This window comes from Lynx canadensis, chromosome D4 (assembly GCF_007474595.2).
Source record: "Lynx canadensis isolate LIC74 chromosome D4, mLynCan4.pri.v2, whole genome shotgun sequence".
Classification (NCBI taxonomy): Eukaryota; Metazoa; Chordata; class Mammalia; order Carnivora; family Felidae; genus Lynx; species Lynx canadensis.
The window spans coordinates 83,299,567-83,324,258 of record NC_044315.2 but is presented as its reverse complement, the minus strand read 5'-3'; the positions used below and the strand labels follow the sequence as shown (position 1 = coordinate 83,324,258).

At 57.2% G+C, this 24,692-nt stretch overlaps 1 protein-coding gene across 3 annotated transcripts in view; it reads right to left on the bottom strand.

Annotated features, from left to right (window-relative positions):
• Positions 1 to 24,692, bottom strand: part of NEK6 (NIMA related kinase 6) — an 87,191-nt gene that overhangs the window by 22,007 nt on the left and 40,492 nt on the right. For all 3 annotated transcript variants that reach the window (XM_030294111.1, XM_030294110.1, XM_030294109.1), the window contains 6 exons: positions 24,350 to 24,467; positions 13,130 to 13,270; positions 11,762 to 11,824; positions 7,011 to 7,121; positions 2,536 to 2,644; positions 1,967 to 2,074 (listed from right to left, as the gene is read on the bottom strand). In XM_030294111.1, the coding sequence (XP_030149971.1) occupies positions 1,967 to 2,074; positions 2,536 to 2,644; positions 7,011 to 7,121; positions 11,762 to 11,824; positions 13,130 to 13,270; positions 24,350 to 24,439 (622 nt within the window). In that variant the 5' untranslated portion in view covers positions 24,440 to 24,467. Of the gene's footprint in view, positions 1 to 1,966; positions 2,075 to 2,535; positions 2,645 to 7,010; positions 7,122 to 11,761; positions 11,825 to 13,129; positions 13,271 to 24,349; positions 24,468 to 24,692 lie in introns of those variants that run through there.

Genomic DNA, 24,692 nt, shown 5'->3' with positions numbered 1-24,692 from the left:
GCTCCCAGGCGTCCCCTGGACACGGGCACAAGGCCCCAGGAGGGCTCCTTCCATCCACCACTGGGCCCAGTCGCTGCTCGGAGGCCTCGGGAAGACCCCGGCCTAGCAAGCAGCCTTTTCCCCAGTTCCAATTCCTTCTCATTAATATAATAAGTGCACCAGTCCGAGTCGATAAACTCACACTGTCGGAAGAGCCCGTATTTCTGCCCGTTCCTAATGATGTGATCTTAACTGGCTCTGACGAGCGCGCAGTCTCCTCCGTGGAGGGACCGAGAGGAGGGACCTGACTGACAGGGGACAGAGGCAGTGGCTTTAACTCTTCTCTTTGACAGTTGCCCTTGAATGTCTGGCCTTTTGAAGCTCTTAAACCAGAGAGGTAAACAGTCCCAAACTCACCGAAGCACTGATTTTCATAAGGAAGGGTCTGAGGGGGCCAGGGAACAAGGCTTCCTCTCGGCACGGCAGGCTGGGGGGCTCTGGAGGGAGAGCCAGCACGGCTTCCACGGCCCAGCCCTGGTCTTCTGGAGGAAGCGTGGGCTCCGGAGGAGAGGCCCGTGTTCGAGTCCTGGCTCTGCTGCTATGTGACTCAGAAGAATCCTTCAAGCTCCCAGGTTCCAGATTCCTTGTTGGCACAAAGGAAGGGTCCTGTGGACCCTCACGGCTATTGGAGGTGTGAGTAAAGTGTCATAAACGCAGGGGACGTCCTTTCAAGCCCTGCCCACACCCCACATTCAGACACACACACACACACACACACACACACACACACACACACACTCGCTCAGGTCGGAGCTGCTGATCTCTTAGTGCACTTCTCCTGATCGTGTGCTTTACCCCGAAAGCCTCTAAGCCATCGGGACCTGTATGAACAGTGACAGATTCCACCAGGAAAGTATGTCTCCGGGAGAACACCTCGCTGTCACCAGAAGCTGCTGTCTGTACTCACAGCATGCCGCAGGCACTCGGGGAGAGGGTGGGGGACACACGGGCTGGGGCCGCGGAGAAAAGAGTGGTTCCCAAGGGAGGGGGTCAGCCTTCACAGGGCAGGTAAGCGTCAGGAGCACCTTCCCCGGCAAACGCCACCTCCAAGAACCAGGGACAGGCTCGCTGGGACCAGGATGCCCCTGCCATATCTGCATCCTTCCCACCCAGCCCTGGTTAAATGCGGATATGCCCTGCTGTAAGGCACAGGGGACCCCCAAGTCTGTGTTCCACTGGGGGCCTCCCGGTTTCTCTTTCCTAATCAAATGAAAACTCCTCATCCTCCAACATTCCACGTTTCATACCCAGTCACATACTCGGTGTATGGATTCAGAACTGGCATTGCTTCATGGAACCCGAAACCCACGCATGCCCAAGTGTATCCCCAAGTCCAACCCTCAGGTGCTCTCCCAACTCCCGGAACGGTACCGGCCCAGCGAGCCTGGCGCTTAGGCGCCCCCGTCTGTGGCGCCCCCGTGCACCCCGCTCTCCGGCTCACCCGTCCCCTGCTCCCTGCACCACAAGCTCCCCTGTACCCTTCACAGTCCAGCGACAATGTCACCTCCGGCTGGGTGAGACCCTGGTAACCTGGTCCCTGTGGCTTCAAAACTGCCATGTAAAAGCCAAAACCTGAAAGAGCGCCAGTGTCCCCCACCAGGAGCACTGGACCGAGCGTGGGGCATCCATGGGACGCAACATGACGGGAGAAAGAGAAAGACGGGACCGCCGTCCCGGACGGGCTCTGCCGTCCTTTCCTGGAACGGGCGGCGAGGCAGCGTGAGGACGCAGGGGACCCCCAGCCGAGGCCTCTCAGTTCGCCCCGCTCTGGGTCACTGTGGTGAAGAGGTGAGTAAAGACTGGGGCTCAGGAAGGTATGTTCCTGCCTTAACGGACCAAAGGCCCTGTGGGGTGAACATTCGCATCTCCCCGCAGGGTCGCCCAGGACCGCCAGCCGCTGCTGGGATGTGTGCACAGGCCTCCTTACCTAGGGAGTGGGCTGCGGTGGTCTCGGAGCTGAAGAAGCGACCCAGGCCGAGGTCACCAAGCTTCACGACGCCCGTGGCCGTGATGAACACGTTGGCAGGCTTGATGTCTACAGAGGAAGAAGGCAGCTGGTGTGGGGGCAGAAGTTGGGGGGGTGGCGGGTAGGGCAGGACCCACAGTGTCGAGCATCTTGCGGGTCCTCGGGGGAATCAGAGAATGGGCACGTGCGAGGCCCTGGGCTGGACTCCCGGACTCCCCGAAGGCCAGGCAAGATGCTCACACGCCCCTGTCCGGGGAGTACAAAGTGGTCCAGCTTCCTCACGGATGTCCCCAGACCATTCTCCCCAGAGCAGGGAACGCTGCCTCCTGGGCCCCAGGGGTGCCCAGCACCCCACCCCCCCCCCCCCGCGGGCTCTGGGGGGAGTGGCGGTGCCCGGACCCCGCGGGCTCTGGGGGGAGTGGCGGTGCCCGCACCCCGCGGGCTCTGGGGGGGAGTGGCGGTGCCCGGACCCCGCGGGCTCTGGGGGGAGTGGCGGTGCCCGCACCCCGCGGGCTCTGGTAGACGCGTACCTCGGTGCATCACCCGGCGAGAATGCATGTGTTCCACGGCGCTGCACAGCTGTGCGAAGTACTTCCACACCGTCCTCTCGGGGATGAGCCGCTTCTGCTTCTTAAAGTACTGCAGTGGGGAAGACAGACAGGCCTGGGGGACGAGCCACAAGGGAGGTGGCCACGGGGCAGTGCCCCTGTCCTGTCCCCAGTGGTAGCTGGCACCTGGCACGGGGGCGGGTGGTCAGGCTGCTGAACAAACGATACATCTGGAACAGAGGGTGCTGTGCGCCCGTCTACACTTCAGCCCCAGACGGCCCTCCGTGGCCACCGGTCCGCCCCCACCCAGCGCTGACCTCCCTGCGGGTGGAGCAGGTCTGGCCCAGAGTGAAGGTCCTAGAGGACTTTGCAGAATGGATGCCTGGTCTGCATCTTGAAGGCTTCTCTCAACCACACTTTTTCTGGCATTTTCCGGACACATGCCCGCCTCCCACACAGCCTGATGGGGAAGCTCCTTGCTGGAGCAGACAGGCACGGAGTCTGTCTGCCCCTCGCCCCAGCTTGGCCCAGAATGGGGGTACCCGATGCCTGGTGGTTAAATCCCAGCTGCCCTGTCCCCGAGAACTGGCAAATCTCAGTGCAGCAAGGAAATGGCAGGGCATTCTTGAAAGGACCCCCCAGTTTCAACAGGCACTAATCTACTTCAAAAAACATATTTAATGCTCCAGAAAACAGAACGAAACCCAAAATGCCACCCAAGCTGCACTGAGTGAGCCGTAGGTAACCAAAGGTCCCGGAAGGAGCACACGGGGAAGAGGTCCTCACCCATGTCCCTCCGGGGAGTCTCCTGTGAGCCAGGCCTGAGGGGTGGGGCGGGGGATGGGGCAGTGACTCACGCACACCGGTAACCTGAGTACTGGGTTTTTGTCCAGAGGCTTTTTGCTTCAGAACAACCACCTTTTCCAAAGCAGCCAGAGGCGAAGCCATAGGCCCATTTGTTCGGGCAGCCGCTCGGGTGCAGGGAAGACAGTGGCCGCCCCAGGACACGCTCCCGGCCTAGGGAAGGGAGTTTGTGGCGGAAGACAGGACCTGGGCTCACACGGGTAAGCACCCGCCTTGTGCAGCCACTGTGCTGGGCCCTCGGCAGGGGTGACCGCACCCATCTTACACACGAGGAAACCAAGGGCCACACAATAGCTGGTAAGGGGCAGTCACGGCTCAACCCCAACCTCCCAGGGCCAAGCTCTTAACCCTAATTAACTCTGAATGACACCGGTAACCACCGGATGAGGGACGGAGCTCAGAGAGGTTCAGGAACTTGCCCAAGGTCACGCAGCTGGAGTGCCAGAGCTGGGACTTGATCTGGGCACCTCCGACAATGGGACGGTCATGGCCGAAAGCCCCTGGCCTGGCAGTAAAGCCCCATGAGTCTCTCCCGAGGCTCCATTCTGGGACAGGGACCTCACGGGTGAGCTGCCGAGGCTCCCAGCACAGACCGCTGGCACAGGACCCCACTCCCCTCCACGCTACCCCGGGTCTCCGTGGTGGGTTGGGCTGGAGCGTTGTTTATGCTGTGATGTTGGTTAATCCTCATTACAGCTTTTAAGCTCGGCTGAGAATGGTGCTTTTCTAAATGTCACGTCCTATAAGCGCCGTGTGACATTTAGCGGGAAGGCGCAGAGTCTCTGGTGGGTTTTGGGGTGGCGGCAACTCTCAGCTTCACTGTCCGTCATAAATAACGTCGGCGCTGTGGCGGTGGTGGCACTGCTTGGCCTGAGGCTGCGGGCCCTTGGGACACAGGGCCTAGGCCAGTAGCCTTCAGGCTAGCCCAATGGGGCGGCTGTGGTGCAGCCCGGCCTGGGGCCCCGGCAAGGTCCCCAGTTCCCCTCAGTACCCAGAGGCAGCCAGAGAGTGGGAAAGGCCGCTCGGGGAAACTGAGCTCCCACCAAGTCCCAGGCGTCGTGAAGAGCGTATTGCAGATGGGGAAACTGAGGCATAAGGCCCCCTTCCCGCCAAGGGAGGAGGGTCTAGCAGGTGTGTCTGCCTCCAGACCGAGGGTGTCTCTCCTGCCCTGCCTCTCCCGCTTGCTGGGGGCAGCACCCAGCCAGGGCCCTGCAGGGGAAGCGGCTGGCACTGCAGCAGAGGGAACAGGAACAGGCACGGGGGAGGGCCCTGTGACCGAGGGAGAGGAGGTACCGTGTCAGGAGGGGAGGGCTCCTGAGATGGGGCCGGGAGGCCGCCCCCCAGAAACCCGGCGGGTATGTGACCAACTTGATCTCTGGGCTGGTGTGGGCCCTGAGGAGGCCAGGGAGAAGGGGAGGGCAGCTGGGGAGGGGGCACCCCACCCCCCAGGCCAGGCACAAGGTGCCGGACACCCACATGCCTCCCTCCTCTCTTTCACCCGGAAGGAGCCTGCACCCAGCCCCGCACCCAGCACCCCCACCCCCCACCCCGCAGTCCCTCACGCACCCCCAGGACAGAGATGGAAACCGGGCTTTGTGGGCAAGGGGTTTGATTTGCCCAGTCGCCAACCCCCGGCTGTTTGATTCCAGCCCCGCTCTGCTGACTGAGACGCTGCAAGGGCCCTGGGGTCTGCAGGGGCTTCAGGGTGCAGCACCCTCGCCATGGGCCACGTCCCAGGGCCCTTCCTCTGTCTCCCCTCCACCTCCTGCTCACGGATTCCACTCCTACCCCCCACCCCACCTTCTGCTGGGCACCTAGTCTTTCTTCTAGAACACCATGCAAACCATGTCTACTCCCCACCATGAGTCCCGGGAAGCTCCCTGCTGACCTTGGGGCAAGGTCTCGAATCCTGGGCCCAGACGGTGAGGCCCTGGGCGGCCTGACTGCCCCACCTCCCCCCGCACTCCCTGCCTCCACCTCACCCAGTACTTTGTGGACTCTGGACTGCTCATCCCACTGGGTTCTTGCAAGCTGTTCTGCCACAACACCCCCCTCCCCCCTGCGCTGTCTCCTTCAGGTCTCAGCTCAGGCCACCTCCTCCAGGAAGCCTTCCTTGGCTCCCACAGGTCCTGAACTTGGCTCGTTCAAATGGACTTGTGACTTTTTGTTCATGGGTCTGCCCTCCTGTTAGAAGGCAAGCTCCCTGAGGGCAGCACCCACGCCTAGGTCTCGGCACCCAGCGGGTGCTGGATGCGTGCGTGTTCCGCAAGAGAACGACATGTTAAGGAGAAACACGGGGTGGGGGGGGTGGGGGGATGAAGGAAGAACTAAGACATGATAGAGCACATCTGTTCCCACCAGGGATCTGTGTGGAGATTAACATCCCGGCAAACACATTAATATGTCAACGAAAATATAAAAGCAGGTGATAACAGCTCAAGTAATGCCGCTTCCCAATGACGCCCGAATTCCTAGGAGCCAGATTTCAGAAGAGCAAGCGCTGAGCAATTGCTCAATCCCCGGCGCCTGGTGGGAAAGACGGAGAACCCATGTCTGGCCCCTTTTGCAAGTGTCGCCGGGAGCAAGGTGGGGGCTCCGGTGTAGCTGGCCTCGCTCAGAAGCAGATGGACTGGGCTGGGGGAAGGAGGCGGTGGGGGCCCATGGCCAACAGCCTGCAGGCTGGTCAAGCCAGCAGGGAAGTCAGGGCCTTGAGGGAGGAGCACAGAGCGGGGCGGGGGGCTGAGGGCTGGGGCTTGGGGGTCCCACAGAGAGGCTGTGTGGCCTCAGGCAGGCGACTAAACCTCTCTGAGCTCTGCTGAGGACGGTGTGTGCTTAGTGAGTGATGTGTGTGCTCAGCACGGTTGTGGCTCACAGGAGGCGCTCCAGCGATGGAGCTGTGATGGTTCCTGAGTCCAGACTCTCGGTGGGCCTGGGCCTGGGCCTGGGCCTCAGGATGGGGGGCAATGGGGGCAGGGCAGTATGGGGGCTGCCGTGGGACACAGAGCAAGAGCCAGACCTGGTAAGTCATTCAACCTCTCAGAGACCCCCGCCTCAGCCACTGCATGGAGTGAGGTGTCCCTCCAGCGCCGGAGCGGCCCCAGGGGGATCACTTGGGTGCTGATGCCTGGAGGCCCTGGCTAGGAAACAGAGAGCGGCGCCACACAGGCACGGCGCTATCCCCCGTGTTACTGGGTATCCTCGGGTAAGTCTCTTAGCCTTTCTGGGCTTAGTTTTCCCTTTGGAAAGTTGGACGCACAACACCTTTTCCCAGATTCTGTGAGCTGGGGTCTGACCTAACATGGGGTTCTATCCCTGTCTCTACCGTGAGGCAGCCTGTGGGCAGCCTGGGGCAGTGGGGACAGCCAGAGGCGTGCTTTCTGTCCACGGCTGACCCTCTCCCAGAGCCTGAGCGGGCACCCTCCAGGCCACGGCTGAGGCCTGTGAGGCACTGGCCAGGGAGGCTGAGTGGCCCTGGTGGACAGCCTCCACCCGAGGCCACAGCAGCAAAGACTCCAGGCCGAGGGGCTGCCTGATCCTGGGCTCCCTGTGTCTGGACGGCCCCCGGGGCCGGCCTGCCTGCCGGCCTCACTCACCTTGATCATCTGCGAGAGGTCACCCGCATCGGCCAGCTCCAGCACAATGTTCAGCTCGTTGTCCTCAATAAACGAGTCCAAATACTTGATGATGTTGGGATGGTTTAGTTGCTGTCCAAAGAGAGAGAAAGAGGGGGAGGCAGAACCAATGAGGGCCGGTCCAGCCTTGCGCCTGCCCCGTGCTGGCTCACAGCACGTATTCATTAGCAGGGCCCTGGCTTTGCTACACAGGGGAGTGTCTTGGGGGAAAGGCCTGTGCTTGGGGATCAGGCAGACCCAGGCAACACTGGGAATGCCCTTCTGCATCTCTGAGTCTCAGTTTCCCCATCTGTACAATGGGCATAATGTATTCATGAGTAGTAGTGAGCATTAGATGCGCCGAGGCCTCTAACACAATGTCTAACTTGGTGACTGCCCGGACCTGAGACTCCATGGACACCTGTGGACAGGATCCTCCTCCTCCTCCTCCTCCTCACCACCGTGACCCTCGGCAGCAGGGCCGGGCCCCCACCGCCCTATTGCTGTGCTCAGCAGGCCTGTGCTGGTGCTCCCAAGTGCGCCCATCTCCCTTCTTCCTCCCTCCTCTCATTTTGACACATCCTTGTGAAATCCTGAAAAAAAACCCAACAGTTCCTGGCGTGCTCCGTGCTGAAGCCCTGCCTCTGGCCTGACCACCATGGCCCACGTGCTTTCCAGACAGGACAGCTCCCCACCAGCTGGAAGTCAGCCCCCGCCTGGCTAAGAGGGGACAGACCTTGGCAACTTTTTATAACTCAGACTGACTGTTTCCACCAAATGATTCCAGAGTCTGGGAAAGCAGAGGGGACTCAAATATTCTGCCAGGGCTTGGTCGGCCAAGTCCACGGGGGCGGCTGTCAGCAGACAAGCAGAGGCCACCGTCGCACACATTTTCTAGAAGACCTGGTAGTTGCTGTGAGAGGGGTGTGGATTTGTGCTGTGTGCTGACCTGTGCCTGTCTTCGGATTCTAAAATGAGGGGGACCTTGGCAGACATCACATGGCTGTGCTATCTGCCATTCGTTCTTTTCCCAAGCCAGGTCTGGGTGCGCAGACACCCCTCAATCAGAAGTCACAGGTGGCCTCTGTCGCTGGCCATGTGTCTGCCCCTCCCTCAACTCCACTCTATCCTGATGTCCACTGCCTGTCCGAGCCCTCAGGCCCCCTGTCCTGGGCCTCACCCCCTTTGTCAGCACAGCAAACAGCATGATTATAGTCTTAGCCTCTACATTTAGGGCTATGATCCGTTTCAAATAAATTTTTATGTACAGTGTGAGGCAGCGGTCAAGGCTCACTTCTGTCCCTTTGGACGTCCAGTTTTCCCAGCACCTGGATTAAGAGTCTTTCCTTCGTCCACTGAACTGTTGTGGTGCCTTCGTCAAAAGTCACCTTTACCCGGATTTTGTTTTGAGGCCTTCCCGGAGCGAACGCTGGCCATCACATCAGCTGATATTTTCCATTTACCAAGAAAAAAATCAAAGCGAGTGGAATGCTGGCACTTGATCAAGTTGAAAACGCTTTGAAGTCTCGAATGCACCTTATGACGTGCCAGCGCTGTTGTTATTATAAACGAGAGTCCCCTGCTCTTTCAGCCCACTCTTGGAGCTCACCTCCCCACCTCCCCGGGGGAACCTTACATCCTCCCAGGGAGGCCTCCCCGACACCCACCAAGGTCATCAGCAGACTGGGCAGCACAGTTTTTCAAATGACTTGGAAAGACTGGAGGGGGTTTGGGTGGGAATGAAAGCTTCCGTCAAGGGGGCTGTTACCTCGAGGTGCTGGCTCCTGGGGGGAGGAGGGGGAGGCCTCTCTCCCTGCTCCCAGGGCAGGCCTGAGGAGGGCAGGTGACGTAAGGGCTCCCTCGAATACCCCGCCAGGCTACAAAGGTACAGGCTGGGGCGAAAAGGGACCCCCAGAGGTCAGCTGGGGGCAATCCCCGAGGCCTGGAGAGGGAAGGGACTGACTCTAGAGGACGAAGCTCGGTCCAGAACCTGGTCCAGTAACCGAGGACTGCTGTCCACCCAGAGTCCCCTTCTGAGCCTGCAGCCTGTTGGGGAGCTCAGGCGTGTCTCAAAGGGGACACACCTGGGCCAAGGATGTAGGAAGTGCTCCAAAGATGCGAGTGGTGGGGTTTCATGCTTTGTGAGCGGGGGAGGGGTAGCTGCTTTGGCTTCGTGTATCTAGGGTTCAGGTAATAACACCTCAAGATTCATCTCCAGTGCAACTCCTCCTGGCAGCATCGGCCACCCTCTCGCTCTCTGGCGTCCCGACAATCCACGCCCATGTCTCTCTCTCTCTCACAACCTGGAGCTCCACAGGGTGGGGCTGTCCCCGAGGTCCCGCGCCATGCCTGGCGGTCGTGCTGGCTGCCGAGGGATGGACGACGGACAGATGGCCAGACGGAAGGAAGGCAGAGGTGACAGTAAAGGGCTCAGGTCCCCCCCCTTGAATCTCTGCCGCCAGGGGCTTTGCTCCGTCCCACTCGTGGCCCCGCTGGGACATGACACGGCAGTCTGTGAGGATCTGTCTTCCCTGCTGGCTGCAACCTCGTGCCCAGCACTCAGTGCTGCTCAAAACTGTGCTGACTATATGAACACATGATCTCTGCCCGTGTTCCGACAGGGTCCGCCTTCCCGCCCCACGTCTGGGGGGGCCTCTGCACTGGGAGGTTTTGGGGTTCGGGTCCTGGCATGAATGACATGAATGATGTTGCCCAGTGGGCCCTCTGAGAACTGTGGTTCCCTTTGTTTTGCAGGAAACACCTCGCGCCCTGGCGCATCCTGTTGACTTCCTCTGGGCAGGCGGGGAGCTGGATCGGCGTTCTGGAAAAGGGCTGGCGGTGAGCGGCAGAGGTTGTGACCACGATGACAAGGGCTGCCTGTGACCGAGCACTTACACACAACAGATGCTACACTGAGCCCTTCCAACCCATTTTCTAATTCCCCCGGCACCTGAGGACAGTCCTGTTATCATCACTCCCTTCTACAGATGACAAAACGGAGGCCGCGAGTGGTCAACAGCTTGCCTACAGCCACACAGCTAGTGAGTAAGGGGTATGCCCATTTCCAGAGCCATGGTCAATGGCACACGGCCACACTGCAGCCTGAGGAAGCCCCCGGAATAGGCCCAGGTCGCACCAAGCCTCACCTATGACTTCACTGAAGCCCAGGGACCCAGAACAAGCCGGCTCAGGACGAGCACACGTACAATTCCTTACTCGTTGTGAATGGCACATGTGCATTCTTGGCCACAAGAGAGGAGAGAGGGTGGGTGACCATGACAGCAGGTCCCCAGGGCTGGGAAATCAGTCTGAGTCCTGAGACCACACCCGGGTCCCAAAGTCGACTGTTAACGTAAAACTTTAAAAAGGTTATCCGAAGGGGATTTTTGGACCTGTAACAGTTGGAGTTAAGGACACCTCCCTGTAAGCCTCCCTGGGACCCATCATAGGCAGGGTCACAAATCACATCAGGCCGCATCCCCCCCCTGCTCTCAGCCGCTTCAGGGGCCTCCCCGTTCCCACGTTCGAGTCCCACATCCCAAGGGTGGCGTCCGAGGCCGCCACCACCTGGCTCCCCAATTCCACACTGCGGGGATCCCCCAGCCTTCCAGAGTCTGGGACGGGACCCTGCCCTCCTTGGGCCCTGGGTCAGCCGGCATCCCTCGCACAGTCACACCGGCTGCCTGCCTGCTCCCTGCTGCCTGGAAGCGGCTGAGGGCAGCCAGGGACCAGGCCTGAGAGCCCAGGGCAGACCCGGCGATATAAACCGCTAACCAGAAATCCCGCAGTGGGGCTTCCGCATCGTTGCGACCAGCAGCCCCACTTTACCGGAAGGTGTGGAGCGAGCCCTCTGCCTCCTGAAAGGGGAGGACCTACTGTGTGCTCCACTGTGCTGGGCCCTCCTCGGATATTATTTTACCTCATCTTCTCCAACTGCCCGTATCCCGTGAGGCAGGTATTCTCACCACTGAGCAGATGGGCAAACTGAGGCTCCCGGAGGCTAAGGCAACTTGCTTAAGGTCACACAGCTTGTAAATGAAGACATTAGGATTTGAACCTAGGCTCCTGGGCCTCCGATACATGGAACATTCCTCCTCCTCCACCACCTGTGAGACCCCAGGCAGAATCCCAAGCCTGGGGAGTAGGGAGGGATCTCCAGGAGAAAGCAGCCCTAGTCTGGGGGTGAGTCTAGTCCAGAGAGTTCTGTTGTCTCTGACTCTGGGGAGACCAAGGAGGAAGCCAGCGGGGAGGAGAAAGGAAAGGACACAGATACCACCACCCCCGCTCCCCAGCCTCCTGTTTGGGTAGGTCTGGGAAGAGCTAATAGGATGAAAACCCTCCAGCACCAGGAGCCCCGGGCCAGACAACTGGCTGTGAATCCTCTCCTGCATCCCGGGCTGGCCTTGCTGAGTCACCCCGGGTGGGGGCATCTCCTGGGTGGCAGTGATTTGGTGCCCTCAGGGGAAGGACTTTGGTGCCAGGTGCTGGTGTCCATAAACAGAATCAACGTGGGGCAAGGACGGCCAGTCTGGGGGCGCCATGAGGCCTGGGCAGAGGTGAGGTGGGGCCCATGCCCGCCCAATCATGAGAAAACAAATGGACCACTAACCCTCAAAAGGGTGTTGTTTCTGAACCTAACCGGCTGCGGTCTGTGACAGCCAACAGGTGGCCCAGGGTGGGGACCAGGCCACCGCAAGGAAGCAAGGGGCTCCTGCTCAGCCCAGGGCACTCACCTTTAGGAGGCCAATCTCCTTGACGCAGTCCTGCCTGGCTTTGGCGTCCATCATCTCGAATATCTTGGGTGAGAGGAAAAAGAGAGAGAGTGGTCAAAACCAAGCTCCCGGGACCCCCACCGGGAGCCACAAGAATGGGAACTCCCACCCTGGCTCTCCCACCTCCTCGCCGAGGGACGCCATAAACACAACGGCTGTTTACCGGGTGCCCATCCTATGCTAGGCGCTCTGGGCTGAATCCTCCCGTGAGGCAGGGGTTACTGGTGCCGACTTATAAAGACCGAGAAATGCAGTGACTTGCTGAGGTCACCCACTGGTAAGTGGGAGGCCAGGAAACGTGCTTGGAGCCTCAGTCTTCACCTCTGGAAATGGGGCCAAGAGCCTGGCCTGACCTCCCAGGTGGTCACGTGGGCTGAGTGAGAGGGTGTATGCACAGCACCTGCCACCGCACACCCCCCCCCCCCCCCCCCGCCACCCCGGGGCCCGTTCAGTGCCCGTTCGCCGTGGGCCCTCAGAATACCTTCTGACTCCCGGCAACAAACAGAAGGTCCCCACTACAAAACCCGACATGGCACAGAAAAGCAGGACAAAGAGGGCCAGGCGAGCCCCTCCTTGGAAGACAAATCAGAGCAGAAAATGGGCCTTTTCTAAAGAGAGGAGCCCGCCTCTCCTCCAGCGACCCGGAGCCACATGTGCGGTTTACAGACCAGCAAAGAAACCATCTGTCGCCTGGGTCCCCACCCGTGGCTGCGTCTGCGTCCCCTCCTCTGCCCAGGCTGTTAGGCTCATTCTCGAAGGACAAATGAGCAAACTGAGGTGTCGGGAAACTCTGCTGGGGGATTTAAAGCCACCTTCTGTGGCAACGTGCTGTTCAAACGTGCCCAGTGGCTCTCACTGAAACGCATCCTGGCAGGACTCTGCGGCTGCCAACCCATCTGCTTGAGCCCCCTCCTCCATTTCGGGGGGACACGGAGGTCAGGAAAGGCTCTCAAACCCAGAGGCGACCAGCAAGTGCTGAGTCGGTGTGGGTCAGAGGCTGAGCTCCCCCTCAGCTCGCTCTGTGGGCTCGGTGAGATGGATACTCGCGCCTCTGCGGTTCTTCTGATCTGAGAAATGGGGTGACCGCCCTCACCCACAGGACTGTTCTCAAGACACGACCCGGTATACGGTGGTGCTCAATGCATGCTCATTTGCCTTTCCCTCTAAGGCTCACGATGAGCCTTCATCAACAGGAGCCCACCTAATCCTTCCCACAGCCCAGTGAGCTGGGTGCCGATTTCAGAGGAAGGGTCGAGGACTGGCCGAGGGCCACAATGTTTAGACACAAAAGCTGGCTCCCGTGATGTGGGTTTGACCCCATGGGCTCACCTGCACCTTCTTTAGAGCCACCGTCTTCCTGTCCAGCAGGCAGGTGGCCTTGTACACCTCGCTGAACTGTCCTCGGCCTATCTTCTTCTCGATCTGGAAGTCTGCCAGCGAGCAGCGAAAAGACAGGGTGTTCGGGTGCCTCTGGAGGAGACAGACAGAGGGGTATCAGTAGCCAGGCTGTGGTGAGAGGCCGGGCCCTGGGCAGCTGGGGCCCCTTCCAGAACCCGGCAACTCCAGCAGTGCTCCTCCAAGGCCACGGAGAGACTTTGAATGCCAACCTCACTGTCAGAGACTCCATCGGCCCCCTGGGTGCTGTCCACACCACAACACCCCCCACTCTGTAGATGAGAATCTGAGGCTGCTGGTTTCCCCCATGGCACTTAGCACCACCCCTCATTACCTGATCCCACGGTCATCTGCTTGTTTCTGTCCCGCACTCCCAGAAAGCTGACTCCCTGGGGCCAGGGCCTCGCCCACCTTGTTCACTCCTGAAGCCCTTGTGCCCAGGCTGGAGCCAGCAAGCAGAGCAGGTGTGAAGGAAGTGACCCACCAAGATCACAGCTAGGGCGAGGCCCCTCTGGGTCTCACTGGCCCCAAGGCCCTCCACGTGTCAGCCCCAACGCTAACCCTACAAGTCATTGTAAGATGTGACTTCCCCTCCCGGGGTAGCCAATCCCATCCAAGAGATGAGAAAACCAAGATTAAATCTGCAGTCTCACCATTCCGAGCCCCTTCTTTGAATAAACAGGCCCCTTTATGGCAACATGAGGGATCCAGACACTTCACGGTGACTCTCCAGGGGCCAGCACAGAAACCCACAACTGAGCAGTATGACCTGCCCAGGGATGGTGCTGCCCAGTGAGGCAGCAGTGGCCACGTAGCCCCTTGCCACCCCCCCCCCGCCCCCTGCAACACATGTGCAAAGTGCTCTGGGGAGGAGAGGAGGGGGTGCCTTCTTGGGCCCTGGAAAGGGGAAGAGGAGGGGAGGACGGCGAGGATGCCTTGGCTCTGGTCTGCCCCGCGCTGGCCTGCCAAAATACGTCCTCCTCCTGCTACCCGCCCCCTCGCGCCACTCTGGGACAGGGGGTCACCGCCACTGGGGACCCGCCCCGGCTGGGTGGCGGTGTGAGGACAGGGTCTCACATATAGAAGGGGGACAGAAACATCTGTGGAGTTCATTTTAGGGGGTGAGGGTGAGGCAAGAGGCACAGAGAGCCCCACCCAGGCAGGAAGGGACAAGTGTCTGAATTTTCTGATGCGAAAAGGCCTCTTCCAGACTTGGGCCGGAAGCATCCAAGAGGGTGGAAGATCAGGAACTTTATTGGGCTGCCTTCTGGAACTCTCCTTCACCCGAATACCAACTTTTAGACAAATAAGCCCCGGAAGGAGCCTGCGGAGCCCTGTGGGGCTGGCATCCGTTTCAGTACGTCTGCTCTCAATCAACCTCGAGTTTTTCCTTCTTTTTCTTTGCTACACGAATGTGTTCAGTTTGAACTGTGAAACAGGCGAAGACAAGGAGAGCACGCCATCACGGCGAGGTGAGTAGAGTTAGCAACCTGTTATGGTAACTCAAAGTCCTCGCCCGACAACCACCCACGAAGCCTTTAAGACCCCATGTGCTCTGCCCACCCACATCCTCACACCTCTGCGTCCTTGCTATTTTATGACTTTCTCTTGGTCACTTCACTCCTTCCACACTGACTATCCTTTTTTGTTCTCGCTGGGCCTTCTGCCTGGAATGTCCCTCGGACGCCTCACTGTTTCTCTCCCTTCCACACTTCCGACTCTTCCCCCTTTGTGTTCACCTTCCAGCATTCCAAATCCCATATTTTACTTAGTTATCTTCTTTGTGTCCCGACCACTAGAAGGTATGCCCCGCAAAACGATGTGACATGCTGTAGGCACTCAATAAATGTTTGTTCAGTGAACAAATATTCACATATATGGAGATGGTGTACTTTCGAAAAACACAAAATCGTGGGGTGCCTGGGTGGCTCAGTCGGTTAAGCATCCGACTCTTGATTTCGGCTCGGGTCATGATCTCACAGTTTGTGAGTTCGAGCCCCGCACAGGGTTCCTCGCGGAGAGTGCGGATCCCTGCTTGGGATTCTCCCTCTCTTTCTGCCCCTCCCCCACTCACACGTGTGTGTGTGTGTGTGTGTGTGTGTGTGTGTGTGTGTGTGTGCGCGCGCGCGCGCTCTCAAATAAACTTTAAAAAACTTGGGGCGCCTGGGTGGCGCAGTCGGTTAAGCGTCTGACTTCAGCCAGGTCACGATCTCGTGGTCCGTGAGTTTGAGCCCCGCGTCGGGCTCTGGGCTGATGGCTCAGAGCCTGGAGCCTGTTTCCGATTCTGTGTCTCCCTCTCTCTCTGCCCCTCCCCCATTCATGCTCTGTCTCTCTCTGTCCCAAAATAAATAAAAAACGTTGAAAAAAAAAAATTAAAAAAAAAAAAAACTCCACAAAATAGTGTGAACGTTTTACTCTAAGACTTGCTTTCCCCTCTCTCAGTAACTGATGGATATTGTTCACTGACAGTGATTTAAATAACTGCCAAATATAGTCCACAGTAGGCTTGTTTCTAGTCTCTCATCACTACAAATAACGTTGCGATAAACATCCTTATGTAGATCTCCTTATGCCTATTTTCTGGGTTGCTCACTGGTGACCTTGGGCAATTATACAAGCTGCTGGGTCTCAGTTGCCTTGTAAGGCAGAGGTATAGAAGCATGCCTGTCTTATAGGGTTGCTTTAAGGATCACGTGAGATTGCTGAGTACCACCCCCAGCACACAGTAGGTGCTCAGTGGTTTTTATTACTGACAAGTGGGGGTGGATCAGGAGAGAGGGGCCCTGAGCTGCTACTCCTCACCCTGGCCTTTCTGAACCTGCCCAGACCCAGCTCTGTGCCAAGGAAACCCTAACAGCACCCGCCTGCCAGGAGTGAGCGATGGAAGTCCGAGGCTCACAGCCTGCTGCCTCCTTCCCTCAGCAAGGTAACGGTGGGGCCAACCTTGGCTCTGAAGTCTTGAGGCATAATTACCTCTCCTGGTGAGAGATTTGAAGATGCTTCCTAGGGGGGCGCTGAGCAGAAGGCAGGGCTGGTGGAGGAGGAAGACCACAATCTTATCCACCATATGCCAGTGCCTGTCTAGTAAGTTGTTGAGTAACAATTAACCTACTTATATACAAAGTGCCCATGTAAGAAAGTACAAGCATTTATTCAGCACTTACTGTGTGCCAGGTACCGTGCAGAATACTGCCCACGACCCTGTGAGTAGGCATCACTGTTATCGCCATTTGAGGAAATTGAGGCTCAGAGGGGAGGCAGTGACCAGCTCCAGACCTCGCAGTGAGTAATGGGAGGGATTTGAACCTGGGACCCGAGACTCCAGAGTCCACGCCCTTTGCGCTATGCTGTGTGGCCTCCCAACTCAGATTCCTCCTCGGCTTTTCCTTCAAGATCCCGTGACTGGCCAGGTCTAGGCTTCTTGCTTCTTGCTTCCAGTCACCTGAGCCCCACCCGTCCCCCAAACAGGGGCCTCTCCAAAACTGTGCCCCTTAGTCCCCTCCATGTCCCCTGAGCTGAGGCCCTCACCTGCCCAGAGCAAGTGCTCAGGGCACGTGTGTCCAATGACACAATGGAACGGGCTCAAAGCAACCTGGTGCGCTGCGGGACTTGGTGATGCAGCCACTGTCACTTGTGAGTGCAGCTGAAATCACACACCCTCAGAAAAAGTCACCTACAATGCATCAGTTACTGTACTAGCTGCCTACACAGATTTTGTGACTTAAGTCTCCTCACAGCTGGTCAGTGGGGAGCTGAGACCTGAACTCCCTGACCACAGAGAGTCAGCTGCACTGAGAGGTGACATGGGCAGGGCCCCTCCCCTCTCCAGGCCTCAGTTTCCCCCCTGGGACAGCGAAGAGTTTGGAGGAGGTGATCTCCTAGGGTCCTTGCTCTGCAAACACTAGGTGAGAAGCCATCGCAAGTGGCTGGAGTCCCCAGCACTCTCTTGTCCACCCCAGAGATGTGCCCTGAAGGCCATGCTGCCCAGAGGAAACTCCCAGAGGACAGAGGTGACATCCCGGCTGGCATCCAGAGACTCCAGATGCACATCTGCATATGCGATGACCCAGATTTGCATTTCCTGTCACAACCCATTCGACCTAATTAGAGGAGTGAGCTCCTGTGTGGGGGTGGGGGAAGGGGTGGGGGGAGGGGGGTGGGGGGTGGGGGCAGGTTCCTCTGGCAGCAGCACAGCCTGTGAGGGGGACAGTCTGGGCAGGCTCAGGGCCACCACCATCCTTACAGGGGTGGGGATGGGGCCCTGTCCCCAGGGTGGCCTCTGTTCAGGTAGGGGACACCGCAGGCCACACGGTGCAGTGCCCGAGCCAGGAGAGCCCTGACTCAGATTTAACTCAGGGGATGTGAGCAGAAGAGGAAGAGGTGAAAGGAGTCGTGGCCCCATAAGGCCAGACCTCTCTCAGCCACCGCCAAGGCTTCCTCCCCTGCTGGGGCAGCCCTCAGCCAGCTTGCTCTTGCCCTACAGCTGAGGTCCTCCACAACAGGGGGACGTTAGCGATATCAGCCCCAAGATTCCTCGGAGGATTCCAGATGATGTTGGTGCCAACCATCCAGGGAGCTCTGAGCTGCTGGGCAGACCGGGGGGCAGACCGGGGGCTGGTGGCGAGCAGCTTGCACTATGGAGACGTCAAGGTAATACCCCAGCCCTGACGGCCTTTCTGAAAACTGCTCGTCTAATAATCCTCACTGCCCCCCGTTACATCTTGGACCCCACGCTGGCTCCTGGGGAAAACAGGCACCAGCCCTGGAGCACGGGTTGGCAGAGGGGTGACCCCTGCTCTGGCTCCATCAGCTGAGACACGGACACTAGGGTGCAGAGGCTGGAGTTCCCATCCCAGATCTGCCACTTCCTGGCCGGGGGCCTTGGAGAAGCCCTCTGGGCCTCAGTTTCCTCAACTGGACAATTAAGGTAATAATAGTGCCTCCTTTAGAGGGCTGCTAGGGGGTAAGAAAGTTACCGAATGAAGGCTCTTGGAAGAGCGCCTGGCACGTGGAAGATGCTATAGGGTTGTTAATGTCATTACTGGTATTGGCATTGCTCTGTCCGAGGTGTGGACCTCGGACAAGGTCGGCGCCTGCCTCCTAGGGGGCTGGGGACGAGCTGAGGCAGCGAGGTCGTGGCTGTTGTTATCACCATCACCATCACCATCATCCCCAACCCACGGAAGGTCTGCACTGGGCCTATTTCAAGCTGTGGGCTCTTTGGCTGTGAAAACTACAATGAATTTTAAAATAGGAGAATAAGATCAATGGTATGCCATTTCCTTAACACCCACCATGTCAGACGCCACGTTGGGGGTTTAAAGTATACCATCTTGGGGCGACTGGCTCAGTCGGTTAAGCATCCGACTTCCGCTCAGGTCGTGATCTCAGTTTGTGAGCTTGAGCCCCGCTTCGGGCTCCACACTCTCTCCCATTCTCACTGGTCCTCGCTCATTCATGCTCTCTCTCAAAAAAAAAAAATATATATATATCTATCTCTCTCTCTCTCTCTCTCTCTCTATATATATATATGCACACCATCTCAGTCTTCACGGCCCCATTTTACAGATGAGGAAACTGAGGCTCAGAGAGGTCACTTACCCATCGTCACCTGACTGCAGTAAAGCAGTGAGGTGGACGTGCCCCTGTAGCCTTCTGACTTCCTGGTCCCCTACACGGGTCGTCCAGGACTGTTTGCCAAGGGACTGAGCTAGACCACAGGCTCGCTCGCCTCCCTTTGGAGGGCTATTCTGTGAGCCACTCACTGGGAAAATGTGGCTGGAAATTCTGACTCCTCACCCCCCTTCCCCAGGGTGGGAGCCCCTTACTTCTCCCCCAGAGGAGGAGCAGATGGGCGGAGAGGCCAGGAGGCGGCGGCAGGGGTGCTGACCCGCTCTGGTGCTAGCTGCAGTGAGCCCGCGGGGGAAACACCATCTCAGAGAGAAGAGCCTCTGGGCGACTCCCTGGGCAGCAGGACGCTCGGCTGAACCAGGAGTCCCCTCTTTCCCTGATCCCATCCCTCCCCCAAGAAATACCACCAGCCTTCTCAGGCCAAGGCCAGAGCGGACACCCCAGGACAGCCCCTCCCCAGAAAGCTCAGAGAAACCCAGGCTCTCTTCTGCAAGTCAGATCAAATTAGGCCACAAACACCTCCCACCCTGCGCTCAGTTGAGTTTAAAATGTTTGAACCACAATAAGCCTCAGCCATCGACAAATCCTTAAAAAAAAAAAAAAAAAAGGAGCATAAAATTACACGTTAAAAGAATAAAAATGCATTCGCCCAATTAATTTTCTGAAATCTCATTAAAAAATTTAGCCTGACTAAGTCAGACTTCTGACCTGAATTTTAATCATCTTTACACTGAATGGGTCTTTTTTTTTCCCTGATATTTGCAATGCATCATTAATTTTAAGGCAACTGTTTCTGTGATTTTAAAAAGCATACTTCATCAGAATGACATTTCCTGTAAACGAATTTCACCTTTAAAGACATCTGACATTGTGTGTAGGGAACTTCTAATGGGTTCAGTATACGTGTATACGGTGATGTGTTTTAAATCTGTGTTACACAGAAGAGGGGCGTGATTTACAGAGAGTCCATATTGTCAGGCTCTTCACGAGGCCATCCCTGCTCAGCTCTTCACAATCTGGCTAATTTCAAGCCCAAAGCTCATCTTCCCTCTTGCAGATCTCGTGACGAGAAGAAGGGGTGCTGTGGGGCCCCAGGACCCGGGGTGACTCCTGGCTCTGCCCCTCAAGAGCAAAACGCACACGTTATTTACCTCGATTTCCTTCCCTGCGAAACAGAGTTCTGAATAAGACCTGGTTCTCTGAGTTGGGAGGAGGATGGAATGAGGTCAATGCCAGGTGTCACTACTGGCACCATGGCCACCATGACTGTCCCAACCTGAAAGTCTAGACTCTGCTCCAAGGGCCACAGGCGCGTGGGAACAGTGAGCAAGATGCCCAAAACTTGGAAGTCACCTGGTAACAAACCTAGAATCATCTCAGCTGCGGTGCGTCCCCCAGGACAATTCCCACTAACTGAGCTCAGAGAAAGCTGAGCTTAAACATACATAAAAGAATCTGGGAACCAGCCCCGATGACTAACGAGCCAAGACTTGAAAGGGGAAAGGCATAGAGAGCGTCAGTCATTCCACCACGAGGTTGGATACATCCTCGACTTCTCTCTCCCTCACCCCTTCAGTTACCAAGTGCAGTTGCCTTTCCCCCCCGGAAGTCTCTGGAATCTTTTCTCGCTGTGTTCAGCCGTTTAAGACCGAGACAGGGAAGGGAAGGGAAGGCAGGCTTCCTCCTATTTTCACCTTACTTGTGCCTTGAGCGCCAGCAACCGGTGTTCTTTCAAAAACGCAAACTCCCCTGTCCACCTAAGACCCTTAATGGGCTCATCATTCATTCACTATAGACTCAATTTCAGATGACACAGCCTTTCATCAACACCAGGAAGCATTGGCATTTAAACACCTGCCTAACCTGACTGGTCCTGCACCTTCAAGAGTGGCTCCTTCCTCCTCCTGGGACATCCTCTCCGTCCTGCCCCACACTCCTGATCTTTGTCAGCCCACACATCATCCCTCTAGAGCTCCCCCGTCCCACCCCACCCTCTGGGCTCCCTCAGCATCTGCCCATCCCTCCGTGGGGCCTTCCACCTCTCGTACGGACTGTCTCTACTTCTGTGTGGGGCTCCTTAGCAGACCCAAGGCAGAAATGAGACAGGTCCTTGCTGAATTTATGACACGTCGGCAAACACTTCTTGAATTTTAAAAGCTGTTAATATTTGGCCATTAAATCTTACCTAACTACCAACACTGCTTTGGGAAGATTTTTATAAAGATTTTGGCCTGTGTGATTCAGATCTAAGAGGCAGCAGTCTATCCATCCCGTGAAAAGTAACGCGCATTCCTCTTTCTCTGAATAGGGCCGAATGTAACTGAACTTGGCGTGCCCCAAGCAGGTTTGCAAAGACTTTCCAGATGGAAGACACATTAACCAGGGCTTTCTCAGACAAGAGCACCTTTCTCCTTCTTGGAAATTCACGTGGTTCTTAGTGGGTCAGCTATGTTTCATTCCTGACGAAAATGGTCTGCAGCACACTGGTAAAATCATAAAGCATCGGGACATTAAAGCTCTTTTTCTCAACTGCATTCATTCGTTCATTCATTCATTCACTCATTCATTCATTCATTCATCTGAAATCTCAATGATTTCACATGTGATTCCACTGGGTTCAGCAAACATATTTTCATAAGCTGACAGCTCTCACAGCTAGAAAGCTCCTTGAAATGACAAACCATTAGCCTGCAGCACAGAAAGTTAACGAAACCAGTTTGGAGTGTTGGTTAAGTTGTTCTTTTGACACTGTAGGTATTTCCAACTCTGGGCTCCTGAGTCGTGAAAACTAAAATGAATGTTAAAATATGAGAATAAAATCAGTGACAGGGGCGCCTGGGTGGCTCAGTGAGTTAAGGGGGGGGGGACTCTTGGTTTCAGCTCAGGTCGTGATCTCACGGTTTGTGAGATTGAGCCCCACACCAGGCTCTGTGCTGACAGTGAGGAGCCTGCTTGGGATTCTCTCTCTCCTTCTCTCTCTCTGCCCCTCCCCAACTCACACTCATGTTCTCTCAATAAGTCAACTTTCAAAAAAGAGTAAAATCAGCGACACACATCTCCTTGACACCCACAATGTCAGACGCCATGATGCTTTAAAGTATACCATCTCACAGCCCCATTTTCCAGATGCGGGAACTGAGGCTCAGACAGGTCTTTTACCCAATGTCACCTGGCTGGTGACGGATGGAGTTGGGAAGTGAGCCCCACCTGGTCTAGAGCACAGTATTTTTGTCACTGTGGGCCCTGGCTCCTTCCTCTAAGGATGATTTCAGGGAAACAGCAGGGTGTCCTGCCCCGAAGGAAAATGCCTCTGTGGTCAATTTGAGGAGTTTCTATGGCCCGAAACTGGCAAGATTCGGGCCATGATGTCTCCCCAGCTGGTGTTTAAATACCGGTGCTTCCTGAGTGGAGGAGAGAGGAAGCGTCTGTCTTCATTCCCGCCCGAACCTGCAACAGTGCCGGTGTGAACACGGCTGTGGACCCCAGTTCTGCAAACCCGGCCAGATGCTGGTGGGTGTGGGGGCACCTTCACCGACAGCCGCTGCCCAACGACGAGTAATCGCGTCTAATTACACTTAACTATGTCATTACCCACTCCAGCATGTGCGACGAGAGGCCCGGACGCTGCGGCCGCCGCAGCCCGCCGCCGCCTCGCCTTGTTCGTGAAATAATTACGGGGCTCTCTCCTCTGCCAAATGAGGCTGTAATTAACCCTAATTGCTCAAAATGCAACTGGCTAATTCTGGGAGATTAATCAAGGGGGACTCAATTGTTAGTGAATGACTTAATATGACAAATTGCTACATCACCCGAGGAGGCCCCACGGCCCCCAGCCATCAGTGAGATGTCCTGGTGGACTCTGGACCAGCCGTGTCCATAGGCCTTTGGGCTTTCTGGGATCTGCATCCCCAAATTCCACGTAGGAAATGGGCCCGCATCCCGTCCAGTAATGGGAACGAAGTACGAACAGTGTAGATGTGCTTGGACAGCCTGCGAGTGCAAGAGCATGGGTACACACACACACACACAGACACACACACACACACACACACACACAGCGTCTACCAGTTCACACATCTGGCCTCTGCGTGAACCTATAAAGGTGCTCCCTCCCTTGGGCTGACGCAGCTCTACCCTGGGAAGCATGGCTTGATGGGAGCTCGGGTGTAGAAGGATTTCAGACCCGTCTGCCTCCTTGGCCAGGCGCCTTTGTGCAGCGTGCACCTGTACAACTGCACATGGCAACCCTGGCCAAGCAGGTCAAACACCAGCCCACCTGAAGTCCTCTGACAAGAACTAGGCAGTTAGTAAAGGCTGGTACAAGCCTTCCGTGCCTCAAGGAGGTAGCTGTCTCCGAATCTCCCCCTGATTCAGGTCTCACGGCTTTGGGGAAAAAGCCAACCCTGGACCTGACTTTTCATCATTCCAGGCTGTGCACCAGACCCTACAGCACCTGGCCCTGGCTCTCTGTCCCCCCTAGGCCTTTGTATACCACTTCCTCAAGAAGCCTCTCTGGCCATCTAGTTTGGATCGTGTGCCTTTTTCGAGCTCCATGGGCCCCCGAGTTTCTTCTGCCTGGCTCATCTTTCTCCCCCAGGAGGCTGTGTGCTTTCTAGGAGCAGAACTGGGTCTGTCGCACACACTGCCAGGCAGGGCTATACTACACGTATCTGTAGTTCATTCAGTCAGCAGGCATCGAGGGGCTCCTCTGTGCCTGGCCTGGGATGATGTGACCAGTGATGCCTCGCCCCAGAAGGTCCTCTGTTTAGGAAGGGAGACAGACTCAAGAACCAGCTCCCCAGCGGGACGCCGTGGCCATAACCCAGCACCCGTGCGGCACAGAAGAAGGAGTGGGGTGGAGCCGGAAGGCTTCCTAGAAGCAGCAGCATTTGGACTGAGGCCTGGAGGAGTTGGGGAGGGCACTCAGGCCCAGGGAACAGTGTGCACAAAGGCACAGAGTGTGAGGGCGGCTCGGAACCCCAGAAACTGTCTTCAGGGAAGCTGCAGGTGGCTGCCTGGCTCTCCAAGGATCTACATCAAGGCCGAGGCAGGTGTGAGGAAACCAGCGTCCTGAAGCTCTGCTGCTTCTCGACAAAGAGGCCGAAGAGGGCCAGGGCACAGCTAAATCCAAAAGGAAGGCCGGCCTCAGCTCAGAGCGAGGAAGCACTTTCTGACCCCGCGCACAGGCTGCCCCAGAGCCCCTCACTCTCTCCTTGGGGCCTCCACAACATGGCCTTTCTACCCAGCGTGGATCCCACCGAAATAAAGCTGTTCCAGGCACACGGCAATCCCAGGGACAGACCAGAGTCCGGCACAGAGAAGGCTTCTCTGAGTGCTGCTGACTGAAACAAGGGCTGAGCTGGTGGGCAGTGAGCCCCACTCCCACCCCTGGATGCATTCGAGAAGCGACTCTGTCTAGTGGCTGCTGAGGGGCGTCCTCCAGTGCCCGGGATGAAGCAGCCTCAGGGATCTGTGTTCCTCGGTGAATCCCCAGTGCTCTGCAGACAAAGGAAGAGGCCTCACCTGTGGGTCAGGAGGGTGTGCGGGCCCCGGCGTGTGGCAGAGGTTGTTCGGGCTCCCTCCGTGGGGCATGTGGCTGGGCTGTCCGGCCATCCTGCATGCCAGCCTCACAAGACACAGGCTGCAAAAGAAAATGAGGGCTTTCTTAGACACACGCCTGTTTGCTTTCTCTGCCGGATGGCACTGGGATGAGGCGGGACTGTCAGATTTTACATTTTCCAGATAGACCAGCCCGGGTGCTGGGCGGCCATGCAGCCCAGCAGCGCCTGGGCTAAGACTAGATACCCGACGTGACACGCTTTCCCTCCATTATCCTGTCTGACTAGGTCGCTGGGGTTATCTCTCC